Below are 26669 nucleotides of genomic sequence, written 5' to 3' on the forward strand. Positions count from 1 at the left end.
TTTCCTCCCTTGTTTTCTCATGATGTCCATGTGTCTTCCTCTCTTATAGTGTAGATCTGAGGTATTACAGCTTCTGCCCTATTGTCTTACAGTGTCCCTACAGGTTACCAAAAACCACTTTTAAGGGAGACATCAATATTACAGCACTGAATGTACCCAATGTGCAGCCATATATCAGTTAGCTTCTATTTTTACATTTAGTTTTGTCAGTATAATCAGAAATGATGAGTTCGGTTATCTTCTATCATATAGTCAATAGGTTTGCATAAAGGTTCACAGTTTCTGATGGTGGGGGGTTGGCTGAGATGCTTATAAGGTAGAATGTGAGAATATGGAGGTATTAGATTATATGACTAGTGAGAGGGTAATCCTAAGAAGCTAGCTGTTAGTAGGAGAAACAAGAGATAGGCAACCCATGTAAGACTCTGTTACCTCAGTAAGAGGATATCTGTTAGCAACCCTAGTAGAGAAACCTTTGGTGCAGCCAGGCCCACAGGGACCTTGATGACATCTTACCAGGTCATTATTGTTGTCCTTTGATATAAGTGGCACTATCCCAGTTTGGTGGCCGTGGCAGCCTCAAGCCTATATATACCCTAATATTGGGCTGTGGAGCCATGCTTTGGTGAATAAGAACCCCAGGGGTGGTGGCTCTCCTGGAACTCCAGGCTGCGGTGGATGGCGTGGGGCGGGCAGTCTCACGCAGTTGCTTTTGAAATTCCTTATCCTTAGCTTCTGAAAGTACTAATCCTTAGATGTCTGGTCCCAAATGGGGAAAAAACAAGTAAAGAAAGCAGTGGCCCTTTAATTTCCTTATAGTTTAGCTAATGGGGGTTTACAATAATGGCAACTCATCCATTCATCATCAGAAGCAGCTACTGGCAATCAGAACATAGATGTCACTTGAATCTGATAATTTCTTAATATAACCTTTCCTAGCAGTCATCATTATGCTCCCAACATATAATACAACAATATAAACATAAATATGCAGAAAAATCTGAATTATATTTAAAAAAAAACATAGAAGATACACAGGGGTACTTGAAAGGGTACTAGGAGGCATGACTTGCTGAGCCAGGCAGCTTCTATCTATTCCTTAACCGCATACAAAGTCAGTAGTAATGATGATAGTGCTTTGTAGTCAAAACGTGGTATTTTTCCCTTTAATATTCTAGCATGCTTGTTACATTTTACAGTTTAGAGGGTTTTGAGCTTACACATACCTCTCTATTTTCCCCATTTAATATTAAGTGAAAATAGGTCTAAAGAGGTAGCTTGGTGATGGTATGGTGGCATTTTTGTTATTTTCTTGAACATGTCACACTGGATTGCTATAACCTTAGGCACTTTACTCCTCAAAATGTATTTTTGCTTTAAAAACAGAAAAGGTCATACCTTTTTTCCTTTGACCAAATCTATAGTGACTTGTAACAAATAGCAAAGAAAATCAAAACAATTTTCTTCTGAAGGTTTATTCTCGATAAAATAGTTGAAGACAGATTACAATGATATATTGTACAAAAAGACTAGAAAATAATTTAAGAGAGAATTTTAAACATAGGGTTCTAACACACTCATAAGTGGATATGCCTCCTATCATTCAGGGGAGGGCTGGTAGCCTCTGTCTTCGCCCAACAAGTAGAGTGCTTCCTCACAAAAAGGGCTCTTCAGGTGTGATGATCCAAATCTCCCTCTTGCAAAAGTGTTTTCTCCATCAAAACAACCAAGCAACACCAATACTTCTACTTCTGCAAATCTTCCCTAGCAGTTTGTTGAAAGTCTATTATCTATTAAGTCAGCTACAAGGGATGGCTTTATCAAGTTTTTACTTTATTAGGCCATACTTTGTTTCATTGTGATTTTGTTGTTGAAAACTTGACATCTGAAGCTTATATGGTGACTCTGAAGCAAACACTCCGTTAAATGCAGAAACACATCTATTCAAAATTATAGTATCATGAAGTGATTAAAATTTCCCACACCTATATATGGTTATCCAGTTTTCAGGAAAGAAAGAAGAACTTTAGTTACTTCCACTGTCTTTTCAGTTACTAGATCATGATTCCAATTTCATGAAACCAAACCAAGAATTAAACAGTAACACTCTAGGCAAACCATGTCAACTGAAAAGGATGCTATCTCCTGTCCTTTTTACCAGCTTTCCTCTTTCCAGAGAGTAAGTGCTTGGGCTTCATATCAAACACATGTCTATCTGCCTCCCCTTTCTTCCCCAAGCGATTCATCTTCTTCTGAGCATTCTTCATCATAGTCTTGGCTTTCTTCACCATCTATAGAGATGAAGACAAAAAAGTTAATTAATCAAACCCAAGTAAGTCTCCACCAGGTGCTAAAAGAAGAAACAGGTTTTCTCTATAAAAGGATCCTAATAAGTCTCATCCACTCAGGTTCACCACAATATCTGTAGCAACTCAATAAATATTTATGAAAACCATATCTAGTATCAGTTTTGTACTTGGAAGAACTGGGGCACAAGGTATATCTGTTCTAAGTCCTTATAAACAACACTGAAAATGGGGCTCAGGATTCACATCTGACTGACAACGGGGCTATGCCAATATTAACACCCAAATTTCCAGATGGAAACAGCACGATGGAATGAAAAATTCAGGCTTCCCTAATGTAAACTGCTTGCCAGTATACATATAGACTTTCTCCTGTATCTGAATTCTCAAGATATGAAACAAAACATTTTTGTGTTTTTCAAAAAGACATTTCATCAAAGAGATTGTGGACATTCAATGTGCCTTTGTCAAGAAACTAGAAATGATGATAGTGACCCAAGTTATCAATTTGAACAGAAAACATTCCCATAATAAAATGAAAAGAAACAGATCATCTCATGATCATCCAAAACAGTTCCCTCCAGGTTGGTTCCTCATGTGGGCTTGTTGGGATTGAGGCCCCTGATGCTAATTTCCTAGCACTGCTCTGAATAGCTGGGACCTAAGCTCGGACTGCTGGTGTATTATGAGATCATGCTTCTGAAGGAAAGGAAAAGGAAAAGGAAAGGGAAAGGGAAAGGGAAAGGGAAAGGGAAAGGGAAAGGGAAAGGGAAAGGGAAAGGGAAAGGGAAAGGGAAAGGGAAAGGGAAAGGGAAAGGGAAAGGGAAAGGGAAAGGGAAAGGGAAGGAAAGGAAAGGAAAGGAAAGGAAAGGAAAGAATTAAAGAACGGTCCACTCAGGGCGACTCCCAGGGGCATCCAATTGTTTGTTCCATGGCTTAAGCTCATCTATAAAGGATGTCAATAAACTAAGGAATGGAGTGCACAGCTAAATTCCTGCCTGTAACTCCTGCTCCTCCAAATAACTGTTGGTGTTTTCCCTGAGCCCTCAAGTAACAAATATTCTTATTTATTTTTTTTTTTTTTTACTATTACATATGAAGCTCTCATTTTCTCATTATTACATATCATAGAGACTAACCTTGACATCCCGAAGACCAGAAACATCACGTGGAGGTCGAGAGCAGCTCCTACTCCGGGCTACAGAAGAGGGAGGAACAGATTCTTCCCGCTTTCTCTTCCTAGTGACACTCCGAGATTTTCTTGCCTGGACTGCATAGTGGGCCTGAAATGCACAGAAAACAAACTTTGGTGCTCTAGATCCCAGCCTTGCTTTCAGGGCCAGTGATAATCAAAATTAGTCTAACAAAAGGAATGGACAGTAAGGAGTTTTAAGCTAAAGATCTTTTAAGATATACATAATTAATTTCACATAATTACTGGTGAAATATTCTTAATATAAGCTGCTTGATGCTACAAAGCTGATTTTAGTCCCACTTAAAAAGTTAACTCAGAACCTCCCCTTCAAAACTGAACCTCAGATTTAGCATCACAACAGATTATTTCATACATTAAAAAATTACCTCTCTCTTACCCCACCATTCTGGGGTTATCCATCTGAAACAAACTGACAACCAACACACGGAATGTTCAACCCTGAGGTTCAAGCAAAGGCATGTAGTCTGCCTAAGAGGATGTGTTCTGTAGTCAGACCTTAGTCAAGTCACGGCTCTGCCTCATGCTGGGCATGGGACTTTAAACAAGTCCCTTAACCTTGTTCACCCACAATTACCTGGTCTATAAGATAAGTATAGTGAAACTACCTGGAAAGGCATGTACGCATTAAGCCTGGCACTGAAGAAGCAACCAAATGTCAGAAGCTATAGACAAATATTAGAAAAATTCTCCAAGCAAGCACATGTGAAGCTATTAGCACTCACACACTGGTGTTTGAATCTAAATTATCCTACTACTTTTGGAAAAACGGAACTCAATGTTCTCTTTTTAGTTTGGCAATTCCACTTCTTGGAATCTTTTTTGAGAAAACAATCTAGGAACATGAAAAGGATCTTTTATATGAAGATGTATAAGCTCCAGCATAATTCATCACAGGAAAAAAAATCAGAATTATTAACAGATATATAAGATGCTTTCTAGTCTTTGAGATCCCAGGAAGATAAATTCTGAGGTGACAACAAATGAATTTTTGAACTCAAAATAATCCAAAAGAGCTAAAATAAAAATACATTATTACTCAACTTAAAATGTGAGAAACTGACTCTAAAATGGGGGGGGGGGGCGCGGATATACCACAGTGAGATGTAGAATATGTGGAGTGCAATCATAAATATATATTTTAAAAAGAAAGACTGAAAAACCCTCCACTGAAGCCTACTTTATGGGGCTGGGGTTCAGTGCCTGATGCACTGAGTTCGATTCCCAGCACCACATTAAAAAAAAAAAAAAAAGTAAACAAAATAAAGGTATATTTAAAAAAATAGAAAACCTACTTTATTTTTGTATGATATAACTACTAGGTAAGGACTGTTTTTCTTTTTAGTTTAATATTTTCCAAATTTCCCATGAAAGAGGTAGATAAGCAAAAGCACTGGGTTCATCTGACTTACCTGATGTTAATTAAAACTAAATTTTATGTAACAAACAGGCAAACCTTACCCATCCTCAAGGATGAGTTTTAATTAAGGACAAGGGAACATGTGAGATCTTAAATTCTACTTGAATTATTAGCGGTAAGAGCCGAGTTCTGAGAATGTCATCTTTCTGTACCACTAACACGAACAATGAAATAAGTCCCAAAGAATTCCCCAAGAGGGAACTGGAACAGTGTGTCTATCTCTCTAATTGCTAATCCATCACCTCAAACCAGACCCTACAGCAATAAATCTGCTCACCAGAAACACAGAATGTTCCTATTTCTTCTCCCTGTAATTCTAGCATCAACTTTGTGTTTCACAAGTTTCCAAGATCTTGATTTTCTTTATTTAAACAAAGTTGAAGCTAGCCCCATGAATACAGTCACATGCAACATAACAACACTTTAGTCAATGATGGATCACATAAAAGAGTGGTCCCACAAATTATAATGGAAGCCAGGTGTGGTGGCACATGCCTATAATCCAGGGAGCTGTGAGGCTAAGGCAGGAGGATTGCAATTTTGAGAGCAGCCTGAGTAGGTAAGTGAGCCCCTAAGCAACTTAGTGAGACTTTCAAAAGAATGGGGATGTTGCTTAGTGATAACACAGTTGCCACAACATCATACCACTACATGTTACTTAGATTTGTGGTCATGCCGGTGTAAACAACCTATTATGCTGCCAGTCACATAAGTGTAGCACATACAATTATATACAGTACATAACACTTGAAAATAATAAAAGACATGTTACTGGCTTCGTATTTTACTAATTTTATCATTTTTTTAGAGGGCACTCCTACTTATTAAAAAAAATTTGCTGTGGAATGGCATGCTGCTATTCTGGCAGCAGCCTCACACAGCTCATGTGTACTGCATATCTTTATCGCATCATTTTCTCTTGTGCTTGACTTAATTTTGTTCACTGGCGCTAGAAGCAACAGGCTACAACCTCTATGTATAGACACACACACTGATGCACTGCTGACCAATCACATAATGACAGATTTATTGGAACTCATCCAAGTGATTAAGCAGGGCAAGACTACACATAAAACCATCTCTGCACACTTACATTGTCTTTATCATCCATGTCAACACCAAGACTACGCATCTCATTTTCCAAAACTGTGCGCTGAACCTGTTTAAAAAAAAAAAAGTTTTTAAGTAAAACTGGTCTGATGAAATGTTTAAAAAGAAATAAAAAAAAAAAATCAAAGGAAAACACACATCTACTACTATGGTACACATTACTGGTTCATAATTCCTACACTCCTTGTTATTCCTAAATGACTAGAAGAGTAAGATGAAGCAGCTATAGAGCAACAGAGGTGAAGGACAGTCTTTGCTATAACTAGGGTATTTCAGGTCTCAGGAAGCAAACTGTCTGATCTTTTGCTCTCCTTTCTCTGGTTCCTTTTTCCTCTAAGGAAGCTATTCCTCTTTCTCAAGGCAGGTCAAACTAAAAATAAACTCCAGTCTTCCACTGCCTTTCTGTCTTGAAGTTGGTCATCAAGAAATCATGTACCTCAACCAGGTGTGGTAGCACATACCTATAATCCCAGTGGTTTAGGAGGCTGAGGCAGGAGGATGGGAGTTCAAAACCAACCTCAGCAACTTAGTGAGGCCCTATGCAACTCAACAAGACCCTGTCTCTAAATAAAATATAAATAAGGTCTGAGGACGTGGCTCAAGAGCATGCCTGAGTTCAACCCCCAGTTCCAAACAAAATTTAAAAAAAGAAAAATTATCTACCTCATTTGAAAGATGATCAGAAAGATCCCTGGAAAGAAGGAATGCTATAACATAAGACCAAGAAGAATCTAAAAAATAACCTTGCTGGGCTTCCCTGTTCAGTCTACCCCATGAAAATCCAGAAGGCCAGGGTTTGAAAACCTTCTAGAAGGTTGAACATGTGGAAGCCTGCAGTAGTGTGGACAAGAACCCATTCAAGTGTAGGGGAGGATGGTACAGCCCAACAACAAGGAGACTCCTGTGCTTGGGACATTTCCAGATCTCATCCTACTTGTCTCTTCATCTGTGTCCTTTAAAACGTACTTTATAATAAGTAGGTCAATGTGTGTACTTGGTAAGTGTAGTGTTTTCCTGAGTTCAGTGACACACATTGCAAATTAACCAAAGACAGAATCTTGGGAACCCCAATTTACAGCTGCCAAGTCAAAAGTTGCAGAGGCCTGGACTTGAACTAGTGTCTGAAGCAGGAGCAATCCATGAGACTGAGTCTTCAACCTATGGGTTTTGATGCTATCTCCAAGTAGACAGTATCAGAAGTGACTTCAATTAGAGCATGCCCCACTGCTAAATGCTGCAGAATTGACTGCTTGCTTGTTGACTGAATGGAACCTCTCCCTCCCCGCCCCCACCCCCCACACACATATTCTGGAAATCACATAAGTAATCTATGTTGTGGGTGTACAATCGGATAAGACAAACTGAGCCTGTTTTTTCTCTATATCTACAGATCATACCTTTTACAATGACCTGTAATACATTTCTGTTAGAAGGTGTATTTTTTACTCAGGATTACTTGCATGTTTTTGGATACTTCAATTAAATCAATCCCATGAAAAATAACATTTACTGAGCTATTCCTCTGTTAAGATACAAGGAATACTGTCCTTTCATTCTTCATAAAAACCCAGGGGAGGGCTGGGGCCGTAGCTCAGCGGTAGAGCGCTCGCCTTGCACGTGCAAGACCCAGGTTTCGATCCTCAGCACCACATAAAAATAAACAAATGAAATAAAGGTGTTGTGTACAACTACAACTAAAACATAAAATTTATTTAACAACAACAACAACAAAAAAAACCCAGGGGATAAGAGAAGGACTGTCATGGTATAGATGAGATAGTGAAGTGATGGTAGTAATACACACTGAGACAGATTCAGTGTGCCAACATCTTTCCTCCCAGAGATCAATGAGTACCACCAGGAAAAATTAAAATATCCTAGTTATGTCAAGAACCATTCATTTATCACGTTTTAAAGCATGAATATCTTCTGAGAAGTTTTTATAATGTCAAATTGTTTTTCTTCCTCTCCTATTATATTTTAGCTGCCTGCCAGTTGTCTTCTTTCTGTGGAAGTTGTTGCTCCCTTACCTCACTTCCTATGGTCCAGGAGGGGGATTATAGAACCCTGCCATGGCTGTAATGCTTGGGTGTGCCCACGGCCTGGGAGGCCAGAGGCAGAGCTGAGAAATGGGAAGGATTTTGACATTGCCTGACCCATTCATGTCTAAAGTACAACTCTGCCCACCCTAACCAGTTACAGGAGCCAGATATCACCTTTTGAGTTTAAGTAAGATTTGAGTTAGGTTTCTGTAAGTTTTAAAAGGTAATAAGAGTCCTTACAAATACAGAAAATTTTAAAAAAAGATGTTAATTGATGGCTTTAAAACTGTAAGTTACAATTTTAACTTGGTACAACTACTACAAAATGATTGTATTTACAATTGTGCTGAATTTAAAAATGAAAGGGCACAGTAATCAAAATATAATAGATCAAGACAAACCGCCTTGCAAGTCAATATACACCAACACATCAAAGTAGGTGTAATTTTATAGTCACAAATGAGTTGAAACCTCATCTTTAGTAATGACTTACACAAGAATCCAATACACAAAATATAGGTTGTCCCTTTTAGGAATGACACAAAACTTGCCTTCTTAGCAGTTCGAGGCATCCTGGGTCCCTGTGTATCCTTTTCCTTTGATTGTAGGATTTTCAGCTTCTTTTTTTCTCTAATTTGTTTTGCTAGCTGTCTGATTTCCATCATTTCCTCATCTTCACTTTCAGATTCACTATCATACTCTCCCGCAGCTGTTCTTAGCTCTTCTTCTTTTTCTAACTCTTCCAATTTCTTCAAAAATAGAGTAGTCACAATTAAACAAAATCAACAACAAAAAACTCCTAAGTAGGTGTGGTAACATGATCCAGTCACAATTGAGCCCTGATCATGTGTAGAACTTATCTCACCGAAAACAGGTTCTGTGAACAAAACGGACACTACATGGACACTCAGGGTTCACATCCAGCACCATTCTACGCCACTGCCCTTTCTCCAAAAGACAACTTCAAGTCTAAAAATGTGCAGAGACCACTTCCCTCATTCCCCAACATTCCCAACAGAGACAGGTAATAAACTTGTATAATATCCAATTTATCAATTCTCATATCATTCTAAATATAATCTATGAAGTTGTTAAGAAAAAATAAAAATTTTAAAAATACATACATGTATATTTTACTCTAATAAACCAATCTGAACAGAAGCTTAACAGACAGGGGAAAAGGAAAGAGGCTGGGAAAGGATGGGACAGGCCAGATTGGCCAACCTGTCTTGGAAACTGGAAATGACACAAGAGAAGATGAACACACAAGACACAGAGGGAAAACTTAAGGGCATCACATGATTGCTCATATATGGGAATGAGAACACAGCATGAAAGGGGAAGAGGCTGGAAAAACAGGGAGATAATGGAAGAGGAAGAAAGGATGAAAATTAGATGATAGAAGACAAGGGTAACAAGTAAGTGAACAGTAGGAATGAAGTGAAGGAGGCTGACATTCAGGTTCATTCTTTGGGCACTTTAACCAGCTCAACTTCTATAGTGGAAATGAGTCTGACATGGAGGACGTGAAGAGCTTACAGAAAATGAAACTGAAAAAATAAATGAAAAAAGGAATTGAGTAGTAGAAAAATACAGAAAGCAAAGATTTTATAAAGTATTTTTCCCAAAGAGTCTGAGAAAAATAAGATATGAACTAAAGGAAGACATAAGGATAAACAAAGCTTTTGTTTTTCAAAAAGACAAGAAAATTGTGGACATTTATGTGCTAAGAAAAAGCAAGTAGGGAGGAGATACTGAGAAGAAAGATGCTGGTTATGGAGCAAAACTCTAAAGAACCACAGATCTAAAAGAGGCTGAGCAATCTCCAGAGTTAAATCAGAGTCTCTCTCAGATTAGAAGGATAGCTGAGACAGGGACAGAAAACAGGAGATCAGAAGAGTTCACCCATGGAATTGCGATTTTCTTGATAATGTGACGCCTCCTGCTGGACAGAAAGAAATATAGGCAGGAGAAATACAGCCCCAAAGCCTGACAGAATGCAGGTCAGTAACAGGATTCACAATACTGCACCAATATTAGCCAGACTGACAGCCCATTACAGCACAGGGAGAAGAGCTCAGGATGTCTCCAGGACCAGGGAGGGAAGAGGAGGCAATGCCATCAGGGATGGAGGGGTGGTGATGCCTTAGAGAGAAAGGGAGGGTGGTGAAGGGCAGGGGCAGAGGGATATACATAAAGAGAACGAAAAGAACAAAAAATCAGCAAAATGTGCTTATATCTTCCAACAGTCACACTAAAAAGGAAATATCAATAATTTTAAAAATGACAGACCTTCATGATGGCAGGATCAATATAATCAGCTACATTATGGCCTTCCCAGATCTCTGGTATCTTATCATATTTTTCAGATGAATTCATTAAATCCCAGTATTCTAAAGTTAAAAAAAAAAAAAGTTTATGGTAGTTTCTAATATCTTAATGTACATTATGCCCCAAACGAGTTATAACTTATACCAAGTCTCATCACTTCATAAATATAACAGAACATTTGTTAAATACTGTGTAAGTCACTACTAACAAGATCAACCCTGACTGGGCTGGGGATGTGGCTCAAGCAGTAGTGCACTCGCCTGGCATGCATGGGGTGCTGGGTTCAATCCTCAGCACCGCGTAAAAAAAATAAAATAAAATAAATATTAAAAAAAAAAATTCTCTCTTAAAAAAAAAAAAAAAAGATCAACCCTGACCAACAATTGTTCAAGCTAGAAAAATACTGTCTCATCTGAAAACAGAATATGACCTGGAAAGAAGAAATCTCAGAGCCCTCTAAGTATATAATTTAGTTTTCAATAAATTAAATTGAAAAATAAAAAGGAAAAAAAACCTGACAAATATGCTTGGAGACTTCCACTCTTTTAAGTCTTGTCTTTTTTTTCCTCAAATACCTCACATATAATCAGCATTTAAAGTAACTATTACATTCTAGTCCTTACTTTGAAGATCCAAAATATAATCATCTCCCATTTCCAGCTCAAGATCCCGTTCCTGCAATGGAAAAAAAAAAAATTTACCTAGTAAGCCCACAATCACCTTGTTGCAATGTCCTCTACATCTTTCAGTACCTCTGGGGTTCAACTTCTATTTCAGGTAGGAAAGCTACAGCTGGACACTATAATGATTACATATCTTATATAGTTTGTTTGCTGCAATCTACCATCAACTAAAGAGCTGCAAGAGAGCAGAGATTTTTGTTCAAAATTCTCTGTTGTGTCCTGGAATCTAATAGGGTGGGGACCTGGGTTTGCTCAGCTTGTGTCCCATTTTCCAAGCCTCCTTCAAGACTTTAATATTCCACATGTTCAAGGCCACAAGCCTATCACTGTGCATATTCTGCTCCCTCTCCATAAAACTAGCCCGAGTTATAGCAACATACCCTTTTCTTCTTGGGCTCCCCAATTTCCATTCTCCTCTTGCGTGCCACTACTCCCTCTGGGATAAAAGGGGGCCTCTCCTGAGAAGACATTATTGAAAATATTTATGTGAAGCATCTTGCTGAATGAGAAAGAAACCTTAAAAAAAGAAAAACAAGGAGCAAATTCTGTCTAGAGAAACTATAAAAACCATACCCATATCAATTCAAATAAACCATAAAGGTAGAGGAGGAGGGGGGTAAGCACTAGGGAGTAATATTGGCCAAATTATATTGTTACATTGTGTGCATGTACTAAAAAGTAACAACAAATCCCACCATTATGTACAACTATAATATATCAATAAAAAATTTGGAGAAAAAAACATTCGGGGGGGTGGGGGGGGGGCATGGGTTTCAAGGTCAGTTTGAGCAAGGAGGCCAGGACGATTCCACAAACTGGTCCTAATGTTTATTTAGGGAAAAAAAAAAATCAAAGTTATTAAGAAAAATTATGTAAGAAAGTAAAGCAGAAGAAATAACAAATGAATTAATGAATAAGAAACTTAACACATAAATCCAAGTATGTGTTATGAATTCAACAGAAAAATATCAATAATCAGTTCTGAGATAAACGACTATTAACTGCAAACAGAGCTAAGTAGGTAAGTAGTACTTGCATCCCCCTTGGAACAAAAAAATCCAAGACAGTGAAGAAATGTAGCCAAAAAAGAGGTGAATTAAACAAACAAACAAACATGGGAATATGAAAGAAAAAAGAGTTTTTTAGATGACAGAAAATGCAGCAGCCATAAAGGAAACATTATACGTTAATAGTTGAAAAACATGTAATTCCCTGAGGTTAAAAAAGAAAAACACCCAAACATGAAAAGTGTGTAACAGAGGAAAAAATATTCATAGAACTTATGAGAATTGGATTTTTTAAAAAAATCACCATGAAGATGATTACAAATCAACCTGAAGATGATAACCTGATGCAGTCAATAATGAAAACAAACAAAAAGAAAAAAAGCTCAACTGCATTCATCATTGAAGAAACATTTAACAATAAGAAAACCATCTTTATAGTCTTAAGATGACCAATTAATACCCAACATGATATCCCAACTGTTAGTGTGATATAAACTAGACAAGCATTTTTGATGGTAGCATTTTTCAATTCCACACCTTGAAATTAATAGATTTCCAAAACACTCTAATTCCATGTATAAAGGTGTGCAGTGTTTATAGTGGCAAGAAAGTAAAAATTTAAAAAGAAAACATGTCCATCTGCTTAAAATTTTTTTTTTTTTTAAAATCCTCTATCAAAAACGTTCCTGAGCCAGGCGCAGTGGCACACACCTGTAACCCCAGTGGTTCAGGAGGCTGACCCAGGAGGATCAAGAGTTCAAAGTCAGCCTCAGAAAAAGCAAGGCACAAAGCAACTCAGTGAGTCTCTGTCTCTAAATAAAATACAAAATAGGGCTGAGGATGTGGCTCAGTGGTCAAGTGCCCCTGAGTTCACTCCCTGGTACCAAAACAAACAAAACCACATTCCTAGAAGGATAAACAAGACTGATAAGTTAAAAGTAACTGCATCTGAGAAGCTGGTTTTACATGGCACTTTACTTTCTTTGCCTCCCCAATTCTTTACCATGTATACAAGTAACTTTATTATGAATGAGAAACAAGCTTAATTATGAAGTCCATTTGTGCTTGTGTGTAACTAGATCAACCACCTTGGGGAAAGGCTGTGGCCAGCACCAACATCACAATATCTCAAAGGTTCCCTCAAAAGGCCACCTTACCTTATCATCTCTCTTGTTAGGCACAGCTAAATGCAACCTGTTCAGCACATCATTCACTTTGTTTCCTTTCATTTTTGTTTCTACTCGGTGTGCCAAAAGCCTGTCACAAGCCTAACAAGGTACAAAAACAAAGCAGAGTCATAAAGACATAGGAGCCCTATGCCTTACATTGAAGGAAAAATCAAGAATCAAACCCCCACTCACTGATTAGATTGGAACTTCTAAGCATTTTCTCTCAATAGTTAACTATGCTGGTGCAGGTCACTCTCTCTACAAAGAAGAGGGCCAACCTGAGCCAGAATCCTGAAGAAGCCCTCCCATGTCCCATACAAGGCCTCACTTCCACCATGAGCAATCCTGTGTAGACGAGTGCCCTCTATTTGCCTCACCTAGATGCAAGGCTCTTGCCCAGGACTCAACCAACATGAATAACTAATCCACTCCAAGTAAAATATAACATGCTAATGTAGAAAATAAGATAGCATGTGAAACTGAACAGAAGACTGCCTCTCCCAAGATGTTCTTGCTTTTAAGACTACTTCTTTCATTCTATGGCTAAAAATGTTCTATAAAGGATTTTTTACTATGGCCACAGAGGAAGGTCAAAAGATAGAGCAGCCATTTTAATACGTCCTACAGTGGGAACTGTAAAGTACATGACCCTCCATATACAGATTCCACATCTACCAATTCAACCAACTATAGAGCAAAAGCATTTGAAGAAAAACTTGCTCTCAACTAAACATGTACACACTGGTTTTTCTTCATCATTATTTTCTAATATAATATAGCAACTACTTACATATCATTTACAATGTACTAAGTATTGTAAGTAATCTAAAAACAATTCAAAGTACATGGGTGGATGTACTTAGGTGATATGAAAATACCATACCACTTTATATTGAGGGGCAACCGTTATCTCTTCAAATCCCATCATTCACCTGAATGGGGAACAGCATGAGTGTTCTGTGTCCATGTGGATGATCCATCTTACACTATACCACTCCTGAGTGTTAATAACTCCTAAAAAAATCGTACCCCACCCAATGACTTTTCATGTGTCACACACAAACACACATACGTACATACACACGCACACATATATTTCTAGTTGTAGCTGGACACAATACCTTCATTTTATTTATTTTTATGTGGTTCTGAGGTTCGAACCCAGCACCTCGCACATGCTCTACCACTGAACCACAATCCCAGCCCCCCATCTTTTATTTTATTTCTAAAACAAAAGATGGGCAATAAAAAGATTGATACCTGACTTACTCAAGTACTGACCTCTGTTTTAACTTTAATAACACCTTCCTCAGTCAGAGTACTGGTCTCTATTACAGGGAATCCTTCGGCTTGCAAGTCTACAAATATTTTCTGTGAACACAAAGGAAAAATGAGACATGCAATATTGATTTTCAGTTCCCTAAGGAACTAACTGTATTGTCATGCAAATGAGGGTCTTAAATGCTAACTGCTCAATGTCTATGATGTAATTTTACCCACAAAGAACAGGCATCTAAAAATGTACATTTTGTCTAGGATTAATAACCATGGAAAATTATGGCTGAATTTTGGTGAAAATTTGTTATGATGGTGATATTTTAGAATTATTTCTTTAGAGAAAGTTCTTGTCACTTTGCTAATATAATAAGTACTTACCAAAAAAAAAAAAAAAGAACAGGCATCTTAGTTGTGGTTGGACACAATACCTTTATTTTATTTATTTTATGTGGTGCTGAGGATTGAGCCCAGACAGCATTTCTCACTCACGTGCAGTGGTTCTCACAACTCTAGTGCATTCCAGTCACCTGGAAGGCCTGCTGGACTCAGACTGCTGCCATACCCTAGGCTTTCTGACTCAGTAGCCAGGTATACCCAGGAATCTACATTTCTGACAAGTTAGCAGGCAGAAGTGATAACAGTGCTCCAAGGACCAGTGTGAAAACCACTATAGTAATACATGTCTCTCAAAGCATATGTTCATCCAAAAAGCTGCCTATTAAAAAGGGCTACAGAGTCAAATTTATTTGAAAAATCACACTTCGTTACATTGCCTGCCTCCCGGAGAATATGTTAGCAGACACTCACAATTCTGAAAAGCCCCACTTTATAAGAGTTTAGAGATTCTTGTTGTCTTAATCACTTGTTTCTGAAACTCATTTCACCCCAGAATCCCTTCTATCAACACCTATGTATGTACATCCTAATAAGAACTTTATTCTGGAAATGCTGCCCTGGTATACCTGATATTCTGAGGCCTGGAAGAGATAAACACACCTCCACACCTTACTTCTTATAAGCCACCAATTCAAAAGAATAATCCTTTCGAAGTAACGACATTTTTCAAAGGTTCAATGTATCAACCCATCAAACACACAGATGGTTCCATAGAACCTGTGTTTTAGGTTTTCCTAATGGTTATGCCACTTACTACAGAGGATAGTATCTGGCCTATTAAGGCTAAATTCCTTCAAAACTTAGGCTGATAAGAGAACTCAAAATAGTGAATAAAAGTTAAGAGAACTCAGAATAGTGAATAAAAGTGATTAAAATATTAAGGTGATTTACCTGATCATCTTCAGAAAGTTCAGTTATTCGTTTCACATCACATTTGTTTGCTACAATTATAAGAGGCTAGAAAGCAAAAAACAAAAAACAAAAAATTATCTCTTTCATATTGAGGAATACTATAATCCCCCACCTGTAAAATATTAAAATGGAAAATTTTAGAAATAAACAATTCATAATTTTATACTGTACCCCATTCTGAGTAGTACAATGAAATCTTGTACCACCCGGCTCCATCCCACCCAGGATGTAAATCATCCCTTTGACCAGTGTCTTCATTCTGTGTATGCTACCAACCAGTCAGTAACTTTTTGTAATCTCAGTTATCAGATCAACTATTGTGGCATCATGGTGCTTTTGTTCAAATAGCACACACTGTTCAGTACTATCTGTGATCTTAGGCATTGCGGGGGGGTCGGGGGAGGGCATCTTGCAATATATTCCCCACAGATAAGGCAGAAGTACTGTGTAAATTAAAATGTGATTGTAAATACCTTATTGATAAAGAGAGGTCTGATATTCTGGAAAAGTTCTAATTGCTCTTTCAGCCCGTGTCCACACTGTTCAGACAAGTCCATCACATACAGAACCGCAGCTCGAAGGTGCGCCAGGGCCGTGATAGCCTGCATTTCGATGGTGTTCCGATCCTCCAAAGGATGATCCAAAATCCCTGGAGTATCTACAACCTAATAACCAGACTTTATTATTCCTACATACACTTACTCATAAACTTCTTGTCCAGTACAACCCAGAAGTCGTTTTCACATACCTAAACTAGACCTAACAAAACAAGTAAATGATGACATAAGGCAATAAGAAAAAAACACATTCTTAATACATTAAAACAAAAGAAGTGGGGGAGACCTTGCAGAGCTAAAGAGCTAACCAAATACCTTGAGAGAAACTACTCCTTTTCATTAATGACATAACGTAAAAACTGGAATAACTAGCAAACTCCCCCAGGTTGTAAGAATTATTTTGTTATTTATAAAGTCAAATTCATTTGTGGAAATAAATTGTTTCATGTTTTTAAACAGCTGATGCCATTTCTAGTGGCAGAGTTAGGAATGATACAAAGAGAATTTCATTTCATTGGCAGCAATCACTAATGAAATGAAGCCGGGTGTGATGGTGCACACATATAATCCCAGCAGCTCAGAAGGCTAAGGCAGGAGGACCCCAAGTTCAAAGCCAGCCTCAGCAACTCAGTGAGACCCTGTCTCTAAATAAAATACAAAAAGGTTTGGGGATGTGGCTCAGTGGATTAGGCATCCCTGGGTTCAATCCCTGGTACCAAATAATAATAATGAAATAAAATCACTAATGCGGAAACACACACTGGCAGCTGGTTGCCTCCTCTGAATTATATATAAAATATGAACTGCCCTAATACATCCCCATTTTTCATGACATCAGAAAAATCTATCTTTCCTAATCCTCAGAATCCTCTCTACAGGACAGTGCTCATACAGGAGATAAATAAATAAGTGCACTATGGAATACAGACAAACACTGTAGTTCTTTAGGAACATCAACCCAAAACATTAATCCAAAAACGAAAAGGTCTGTTGTATATGTACAGATAAGACGCTTACCTGCCAACGCAGATACTTATAATCCATGTGCCCAACAAACAGAGACTTGGTGGTAAATGCATAGGGCTGAACATCCACATCTGCTCTCGTCACCTTGAAAAAAAAAAATGAAAACTTCCACAATCACAAAGTTCCATAACTCATTTCTTCTCAAATAATGTAAGCACAATACCTATACATTATTAAGACTGATTTTTAGTAGGGAAAAACCCAGAAAAACTTCACATGATTAAACTGCATAGGTCAAGAGCTATTAACTTTGGTAAATGCACTGATTCCTCATCCCTCACACCACTGGACCTGTCTCAGGAGGCAAAGAAGGCCCAGCCTAGGAGGAAAACACCTCCTCTCACTCTCCCTGTACCTGTACCACCCAAGAGTGCTTTCTGTTGACAGAAACTCTCTATGCCTGCACTTTCCAAATGGAGCCCCACCAGCAGTGTGGTACTAATGAACAATTAATATATGGTGCCTGTGACTGAGAAACTGAATTTTTCATTTTAATTAGTTTATACAATTTAAAAGAGCCAGATGTAGCTAGCAGATGCCACACTAGCCCCCAGAGTCCTGGCTGGTCATAGAAAGGTTCAGCGCATGCTGACAAGCATTCGACACTTCAACCAAGATCATGGAGAGCTTTGCTTGTTATCATGCCAGGGCAACTTGTCAAAATAAAACCACTGATCTGCTTCAGAGCAAAAAATTATTCTTGGTACCATGTAAGCCCTAATATTTTAGCAATTTTTTTTGATACCTCAACGGTTGCTAGTTTTAAACTAACATTTTAAATGCTGTTTCCATTCCTTTTAGGTTCCTCAAGATCAGCTAAATTGTTCTGAAGTACCAAATTACTCAATTACTTAAATATTACACTTGGATCTTAATAAATTCACTCAGGTAGAGAAACACTCAACAACTGACCACTACAATGGACCTCATAGTTTATATAAAAGATGACACTAATTGTCAAAGTGACAAACCACCAACAGAGTAGCTGCAGACTAGGAGAGTCCAGCTCAGTGTCACCTGCCACAGATAGTCTTCCGGCACAACCATTCCTAGGATAAGCTGATAAAACACTCAAATTTCTAAAATTCCTCAGAAATTGTGAGGCACATACAAGAATTTAAAATAATGTTTTGTTTTGTTGTAATAGCAATATAAGTATAGGTTCAGACAACAAATTAAACTTCCCTGAGGGGAACCTGGTATCAGGACCTCCTGAAGACTAGGGTAGTATTCACTAAAGCACTAACCGGTCACCCAGAAACATTACCATGAGCATCCTAAATTCCACCAAGTGAGAATACAGTATCACTTCGTCCTAGTATAGTCAAATAATCTGCTTTATAATAAAAAAACACACCTACCTTATTAATGAAACTGGATTTCCCAACATTTGGGTACCCACACAAAAGCAGAGTCCTTGTATTTGGGTCAATGGTTGGCAAGCGGGATAAATGCTGACGCACTATGAAAAGTTTAATTTGAAAGATTAAGAGACCCAAAATTTAAGATTTGCTTGAAATATTCTTTTCAATTTAGCTACACTACAAGCTCATAGTTACATTAATCTCAATTTTTTTTTTTTTAAAGAGTGAGAGAGGAGAGAGAATTTTTATTATTTATTTTTTAGTTCTCGGCGGACACAACATTTTTGTTGGTATGTGGTGCTAAGGATCGAACCCGGGACGCACGCATGCCAGGCGAGCGCGCTACCGCTTGAGCCACATCCCAGCCCTAATCTCACTCAATTTTTATTACCCAAACATGATGGAGAAAATATAAGTGAATGAACAAAAGGAAAAATTGCAGAGTAACAGCATATATGTGCATATACAATAGTATTTCCCAAATGTAGATGAATCAAAAATTTCTAGGCCTACCAACCTGCTATTTTGATTCAATAAGTCAAAGGTGAGGAGGCCAAAAACACAACTGGAGAAGCGTCCAGATGATTTTTGTTAAGTGAGGTTACTGGGACAGCAGCATGTTTGGAAGCACACACACTGTAACCTCCTGGCTATCCCATGAACTACTTCCATTTAATTGCCTCATCTGCAATACCACACACTTGAGTGGCACCCGCTAGGGTATCCTGCAGAGCCAAAAGTCATGTAGGAAAAAATTTTCAAAGTACTCAAGTATCATAAAACTGGTCAAAAATGATATAGAAAATGCAATGGAAAGGAGAACAAAACCAGAAAAGTCAAAATGACTGTAGTGTAAAAACACATGTATGGGAGGTAGTTACTCTTTCGACAAAATTTTTCCAAAATTCAGAAACTGTTCTGTTAAATAAAAGCATTTTTAAAGATAAAATTGTCAATAATAAACAAAACTGTTACTTTTCTTTCATATATTCTTCAGTATTTTCCTAAGATTCATGCCTATGTCTTACCTATTCAGTATTAAAAACATGTATTTTTGTTTAATAGTAATTATAGTTTGTAGACATTATAATTACTATGCACTTTTTCAATAATAACTAGCCTACTAGAATTTCTTAGATTATGCTAAAAAAAAAAATCATTTGATCCCATCATCTCTAAAACGAACACCTTAAGAATAAGTCCTCAACAAGTATCAATCACCTCAACAAAACACATTAAAAAACATTTGTGGGCTGAGGCTGTAGCTCAGTGGTAGCACACTTGCCTGGCATGTGAGGCACTGGGTTCAATTCTCAGTACCATATATAAATAAATAAAATAAAGGACTATTAACAACTAAAAAATATATGTATGTTTTGCACCAAAAAAAATTTTTTAAAGAAAAAAAATGTATATTTTAAAAGGGGGGGAGGGGCTGGGGTTGTGGCTCAGCAATAGAGCGCTCGCAAGGCCCTGGGCTCAATCCTCAGCACCACATAAAAATAAATAAAATAAAGGTATTGTGTCCAACCACAACTAAAAAATAAACATTAAAAAAAACTGTGCTCATGTAAAACAAGTACCTTGTTCCAGATATTCCAAACTTTGCCTCTGCCGCTTGATAATGGTGCACATTCGCCCAAGGGCAGCACGCTTCAGCTGCTTACAGCGGTAGAGAGAATCGCCGTACTTCATAAGCCGTACATAATCTTTAGCAACACTTTAAAAATAAAAAATATGTAAGCCTGTTTCTATCACTTTTGACAATAACTTAAAAGACACTATTTTAAGAAAATACCTTACTTGTCCACTAAATTTTTGGCAATATTAATCTGTCCTAGAGCCAACTTGTAATGATCCTTGTCATACAGAATATTCATCAAATCAGCATAAAATGGATGGATATCCTAAAACAAACAAACAAAAAAGACCAGTTGTGTTGGTTCAATAGTTTCACATCCTTACATTTAAACAACACGGTGAAGAATAATTTCCTTTTCCTCTCTATTTAAACCCAAAGCTTCTCTCCAGACCCCTCTCCTAGCCAATGACCCTTTCAATTTAGTCTTCTAAGAGCAGAAGAAGCTGGGCATGGTGATGTGTGCCTGTACTCCCAGATACTTGGAGGGTTAAGGCAGGAAGATTATAAGTTTAAGGCCAACTTAGTGAGACCCTATCTCAAAAGTCTGAGGATATATAGCTCAGTGGTAGAGTGTTCACCTAGCATGTGTGAGGAGATAGGGGAATGTTCCATTCCCAGTGCCAAGAAGGGGGAAAAAAATGGAAGCAGAAGCAATCAGAAGAGAGGCAGCATCTACACCCTAACCTTCCTTCTAGCCAAGGACAGCCCTCCCCATATGCACCAGATCCTACCCTCTCCTGCTACTCAGGAACTTAAGCTCCAGAAATTCTTCCCTCCACCTGACTATTTACTGGTCAGGTGTGCTGCTAGCTGCCAAATTTTTTTTTTTTTTTTGGGGGGGTGGAGGGCGTGCAGGGATTGAATGCAAGAGCACTTGACCACTGAGCCATATTCCCAGCCCTATTTTGTATTTTAAATAGAGGCAGGGTCTCACTGAGTTGCCTTAGCACCTCGCTTTTGGTGAGGCTGGTTTTGAACTCAAGAACCTCCTATCTCAGCCTCCTGAGCAGTTAGGACCATATCTTTTAAAAAACTAAAAATTCCTCAATCCCATAATCCTTCTGCTTCTTGGTCCATTTTGTTGTTCCCTTCTTGGCAAATGCCTGAATGGGGTGCTCAGAAAGCACCCTTGGGTTCAACTCATGAGGCTGAGGAAGAGGATACCAAGTTCGAGGCTTAGTGAGACCCTGTCTCAAAATTAAAAAATATAAAAGGACTAGGGATGTACCTCAGTGGTAAAGCGCCTCTGAGTTCAATCCCCAGTACGTACATATAAATAAATAAATCTGTTTCTACATGGCTTTGGCATTTCTACTCAGATATCTCACACACATCTCAAGATAGCATGTACAGATTGGACCTGCTCCTCTTAGCCTTCCTCAGTGTGCTGAACAGCAAGACTTGTCATCCAAGGTGGAGAACCCTGAAGTCTTCCCATTTCTTTCTCTCAACACTGTATCTAATCTATGAGCATATCCTTTTAGTTCTGCTTCTGAAAAATCCTGAAGCTAATCACTTCTCAACACCTTTCCACTATCCCAATTATCTAAGTTGCCATGATTTTTAAATCACACATCCTAATCACTGCACTGACCTCCTAATGGTCCCTGATCCCCTACAGGCTAGGTATCCCCAAAACCCTCCAAATTCTTCTTTAAGGATAGAATTCGAAGACCTTCTCACACTGCCAGGCCCCTCCCTTTCCTGTTCCAGTTCTCCCTCACAAACCCTGCCCCACCCCCTGGGTCTCCTCCACTTCACAGCCTTTGCATTTGTTGTTTCTTGACCTACAGAGCTCACTCACTTCTGGTGACTGTTCCACCTCCCTGCAGACACTTCTTACTCCCCTGACCTGGCTACATTTCTTTTATCTGACATACTATGTACCTTTGGTTTACCACTCTTTCACCCACTGAAATGAAGACAGGGACTTTATTACTGCTGTATTCCTAGTGCTCAGAACCATACCTGACACAGTAAGTGTCCAATGAGTGACTGACTATAGTCAATTATCTGAGAACAATTTCAGAGTAGAGAGTTAGACTGTTACTAGGTAGCAGAAATACAATGTTCATGTAGTTGAACTCTTCCATCTCTAATGTATAAAAAAAAAAGTGAAGAGGAAGAAAAGATAAGAATTGTTACAAAGAATCAAATGAATTCGATGGTAATTACATTAGAATAAAAATAAATTGTTTGCTAAATCAGGTGCTTCTTAATATCAAGTTAGATTAGAATAATCTTTCTTTTTTTTTTGGATACTGGGGATTGAACCCAAGGACACTTAACCACTGAGCCACATCCCCAATTTTATTTAGAGATAGGGTCTCACTGAGTTGCTTTTAGGGCCTTGTAAGTTGCTGAGTCTGGATTTGAATTCTCGATCCTCCTGCCTCAGCCTCCCAGACTGCTGGGATTACAGGCAAGTGCCACTATGCCTGGTAATACTCTCATTTTTTTTCTTCAAATTTTTTGTAGTTGTAGATGGACAGCATGCCTTTATTTTATTTGTTTTTATGTGGTGCTGAGGATCGAACCCATGCCTCACATGTGCTAGGCAAGCACTCTGCCTGCTGAGCTATAGCCCCAGCCTCAATATCATTCTTAATCTCTTTTTTTCATCCTTGGGTAATCTCCAGTACTTGACCTCCCCCAATAAATCATTCACTCATTCAATATCCACTGAGCACCTGTGTCAAGTTCTAGAGAGAGAAAGTAAGTGCCTGTCTTTTACAGAAATTTTTTACTTTGTATTTTAAACACTTTTGTATATTTAGAAAATGTCATTATCATTTTTTTAAATATGAAAGAAAAAAATTTCACATAAACCCACCTTTTGTCTCTGTCTCACCTATATTCCAGGACCACTTTACAGCAATGACCAATTTAGGCTTTAAGACTATTCTGATACCCAGATCCTTCACAACCTCAAATAACCTTGCAACTCTGTGATTCTACACAGCCACTCACAAATTTTGCTATTAAGTTCTGTCAAGCAGTTTCTACTCATATTTCTATAGCTAAGTATAGAAATATACTTAGTAAACTGCAGTATGCTGAGGAGTAAGGCAATCACTCAGCTTCTTTAGCTTAATGCAGGAATCACAACTCCCTCTGCCATCTCTTCTTGATAGTGAAGAAAATTATCAGTGCTGAACTGACCATCATCCGCTGATAAAGTAACAAGATCACAGTGGTGGACCTCAGCCCATTAACCTTCATCGAGCCAAGAGGAAAAAGCCCCAGCCAGAGGGAGGAGACAAAGCCCAGACATGCCAGTGTGTCCTAGTGAGCCCTTCAGAGAATCCTGAGCTTTAGAGTTTATAACCACAGCTTTCATCTAGTTTGGGTTGGTCCCTGCAAGCCTACAGGTTTCAAAGAAAGTCAGGGAAGATAGCTTTGGGCCTCACTGGATGGAGGAAAAACACTAAAAATAAAAAACAAAACAAAAAACAGATCCTGTTCCCAGCTTTAATGCTAGCATATCAATTATTTTTTGTTTCTTTTTCTGTCAAATGACTATATCAAACTGGCTAAATGGTGATTCTCTGAAGGCCCACATTTATATGACCATACACAACTCCTAGAATCACTTACATCCAATTTGGGAAAATCAGTTACAATCTGTGAGAGTCTGTCATGGTAATTCTGCTGAGTAAATTTGACTTTTCTCATATAAAAATGTCTAATGCGATGAATTTGGTAATGTTTATGAATCACTGTTGGAGTCTTTCGTTGAGTCTTCGATAATGTCAGGTCGATAAAGTCCTGCAATCAAAGAAAATAAAGACACAATTCAACATCTACCTTTCATCCACTTGTTCGAAATCTTCTTAAAACACTAATACCTAACTGTACTACATATTTTAAATTACAAGTATTTTTTCTAACTAAATTTTTAATATACAACTTTGTTCATCCGTATGGTTCCTGGCCCTTAAGGAACACTGAATAACTGCTGAAATAAATTTTGCCCCATACCTAAAAATATTTGAAACTATAGTCAGACAATTAAAACATAAATCTGCAAAACAAAGAAAAAAAATCTTGCAATTTCCATATGCATGGCTTTGACTTTTAAAAGTACCTAAAATAGTGGGTAAATTAAACCTACTGTTTGTAATTTCCCATAAGCACGTAAGTGACCATTAGAGGATATAAAAAAATGTTTGCAATGCATCCCCCAGTGCAACTAGCTTCTGTTTCTCTTTAATAAGGAATCTATCCCCCTACTTCTTCAATCATATATACAGCCATAAAAAAAACTACTTGATTTCTCCTCAACACTTTCATTAATTCAACAACACGGATCATTTTTTATCCTGGAATGACAGAAATACTTAAGTACTGAAGATAAAATAATGAACAAGACATTGATCCTTCCTTCTAGGAACTCAGGATCCAGTGACAGAGAAAACAGTGATCGAAATACAGTCTTTCAATTTTATGAAAGGCACGAATGTTCACATCTTTTGTTACTACACATGGGATCTCTATTCTTCTCCCCAAAAGAACCCATAAAGGGTTAGTTCAAAAGGCATTAACTACATGAAGTTTCCCAACTCTCCGATTGTATGTGTTCAGTACATATGCATTTTTTTAGCAAAGTATTTTCTACCTTCAGCTGGTTAATCCAGATGTGGAACCCACAGAAAACCAAGAAGCCAACTGTATATACTATATATTTCTTTGTTATAACAATTCTGTTATTTCTAGTGTGGTTATAAGTGCTTCTTTTACACCTCTAGATAACTTCCACAATGATATCTTATGTATTTTGTACCCACAATCCCTGGCACAAACATCACTCACTCAATAGATTCTACAATGAACTGTGTCCCCATACTTTCCTACTGTGATTCCTTTTTCACTTCCAATCATCAAAGGAAAATTGCTGTCATCTTTTAGACATAAGCAAATTTATCTGTTCTCTAGAAATACAGATATCACTCAAGACAATAGAAGATAGAAATTGTATTAATATATTTTAAAGTTCTCCATGAGTCTTTATATGAACAAAGTTCATATTATCTGAAGAGCTGTATTTCAGATAAAACTCTGCAAATTACTTAAACTTGACAGATGGATGAGAAAATATCATAAGAGCCAAAAAATACAAACAAAACATGACTCCTACAAACGATTTTTTTTTCCAGATAGTACAATCTAGAGAGAGCTGTACCAGAATGATTATAGGGAAGAGGTAAAAATGAACTAATTCGGGCTGGGGTTGTGGCTCAGTGGTACAGTGCTTGCTCAGCGCGTGTGAGGCACTGGGTTCGACCCTCAGCAACACATAAAAATAAAGTCATCCTGTCCATCTACAAAAAAAAAAAATTTAATGACTACTAATATTATGCTAGGAACGTAAAATACTAGCTTTTGGAGAAGCTTTCCAAGGCAATCTCATTCCACCTTTGGCGCTTGAATAAAAGGAAGAACACTGTCTATATTCACAGTGCACCACGTTCAACGAGAGCAACTCATCCTCTGCATTGGCTCTGTGAAGTGCCCCACGGATTGCCCGACAAACACGTGTTTCCTGATAAGCGCTTTCGCCATCACAACCTACACCGCAGGTCCACGGAAAAACCTGACTGAACATTCTCAATATTCAACCCTTTGGGGGCTGCCTCTTGCTACTCCCGAATAACGCTATAGAAACGTTTACCCTGCTGCGACTGAAACAACTGCGTTTCCCAAGTCCGACGGGAGGAGAAAAATCTAAAACTAAGAAGTCGTAAACAATGACAGCAATGAACCACGGCCTCCTGCGCGGGAGGCCCACGACTGGGACGTCTCCTCACCGCTCGCCACCACCCACCCTTTGGGCAGTCCCTCCGGGATCACCTGCTCTCGCAGGGACCCTGGTCTCCGGGGAACCCCTGGCCTGGGGGCGGAGGGCTCGGACTCAGGCAGTGAGGCCGCTGTCTGGGGGTCCCTGATGGCCAGAGGACGAGGCCTTCCTGGAAGCGAGGCCCAACACCGGGGGACGAGAGGGGACACCACGCCCCTCTCCCGGCCCCAGGGCTACAGACTTGGCCCTCCGCACAACCTATCCAAGGAAAAGGGCAAGAGATGGGGAGCCTCTCCCTCAGCGCCTACCTTGGCGGACGGCACCACCGTAATCTTCTTGAAGTTGTAGTGCGCCATGCTGGCGGCGGGTAGCACGAGGAGACTCCGCCAGATGGACCAGACTTCCGCTGTCAAGGG

The 26669-nt window shown here is 38.5% G+C and overlaps 1 protein-coding gene across 2 annotated transcripts; it reads right to left on the reverse strand.

Moving 5' to 3' along the window:
• Positions 1–1469: 1469 nt before the first annotated feature.
• Gtpbp4 (GTP binding protein 4) lies at positions 1470–26669 on the reverse strand. 2 transcript variants are annotated; one of them, XM_026412615.2, is made up of 17 exons: positions 26562–26669; positions 24054–24224; positions 20618–20721; positions 20398–20534; positions 18812–18912; positions 17442–17534; positions 16341–16532; positions 15847–15912; positions 14563–14652; positions 13270–13380; positions 11486–11563; positions 11046–11097; positions 10384–10484; positions 8643–8840; positions 6033–6098; positions 3446–3589; positions 1470–2291 (listed from the first exon to the last, which is right to left on the reverse strand). In XM_026412615.2, exons 1-17 carry the CDS (start codon positions 26607–26609, stop codon positions 2139–2141), a joined length of 1905 nt encoding a protein of 634 aa, XP_026268400.1. In that variant the 5' UTR covers positions 26610–26669; the 3' UTR covers positions 1470–2138. The 2 variants fall into 2 exon arrangements, with proteins under 2 accessions (XP_026268400.1, XP_026268409.1); XM_026412624.2 differs by lacking the exons at positions 18812–18912; positions 20398–20534; positions 20618–20721.

Source organism: Urocitellus parryii, chromosome 9, assembly GCF_045843805.1.
Source record: "Urocitellus parryii isolate mUroPar1 chromosome 9, mUroPar1.hap1, whole genome shotgun sequence".
In the NCBI taxonomy this organism is placed as follows: Eukaryota; Metazoa; Chordata; class Mammalia; order Rodentia; family Sciuridae; genus Urocitellus; species Urocitellus parryii.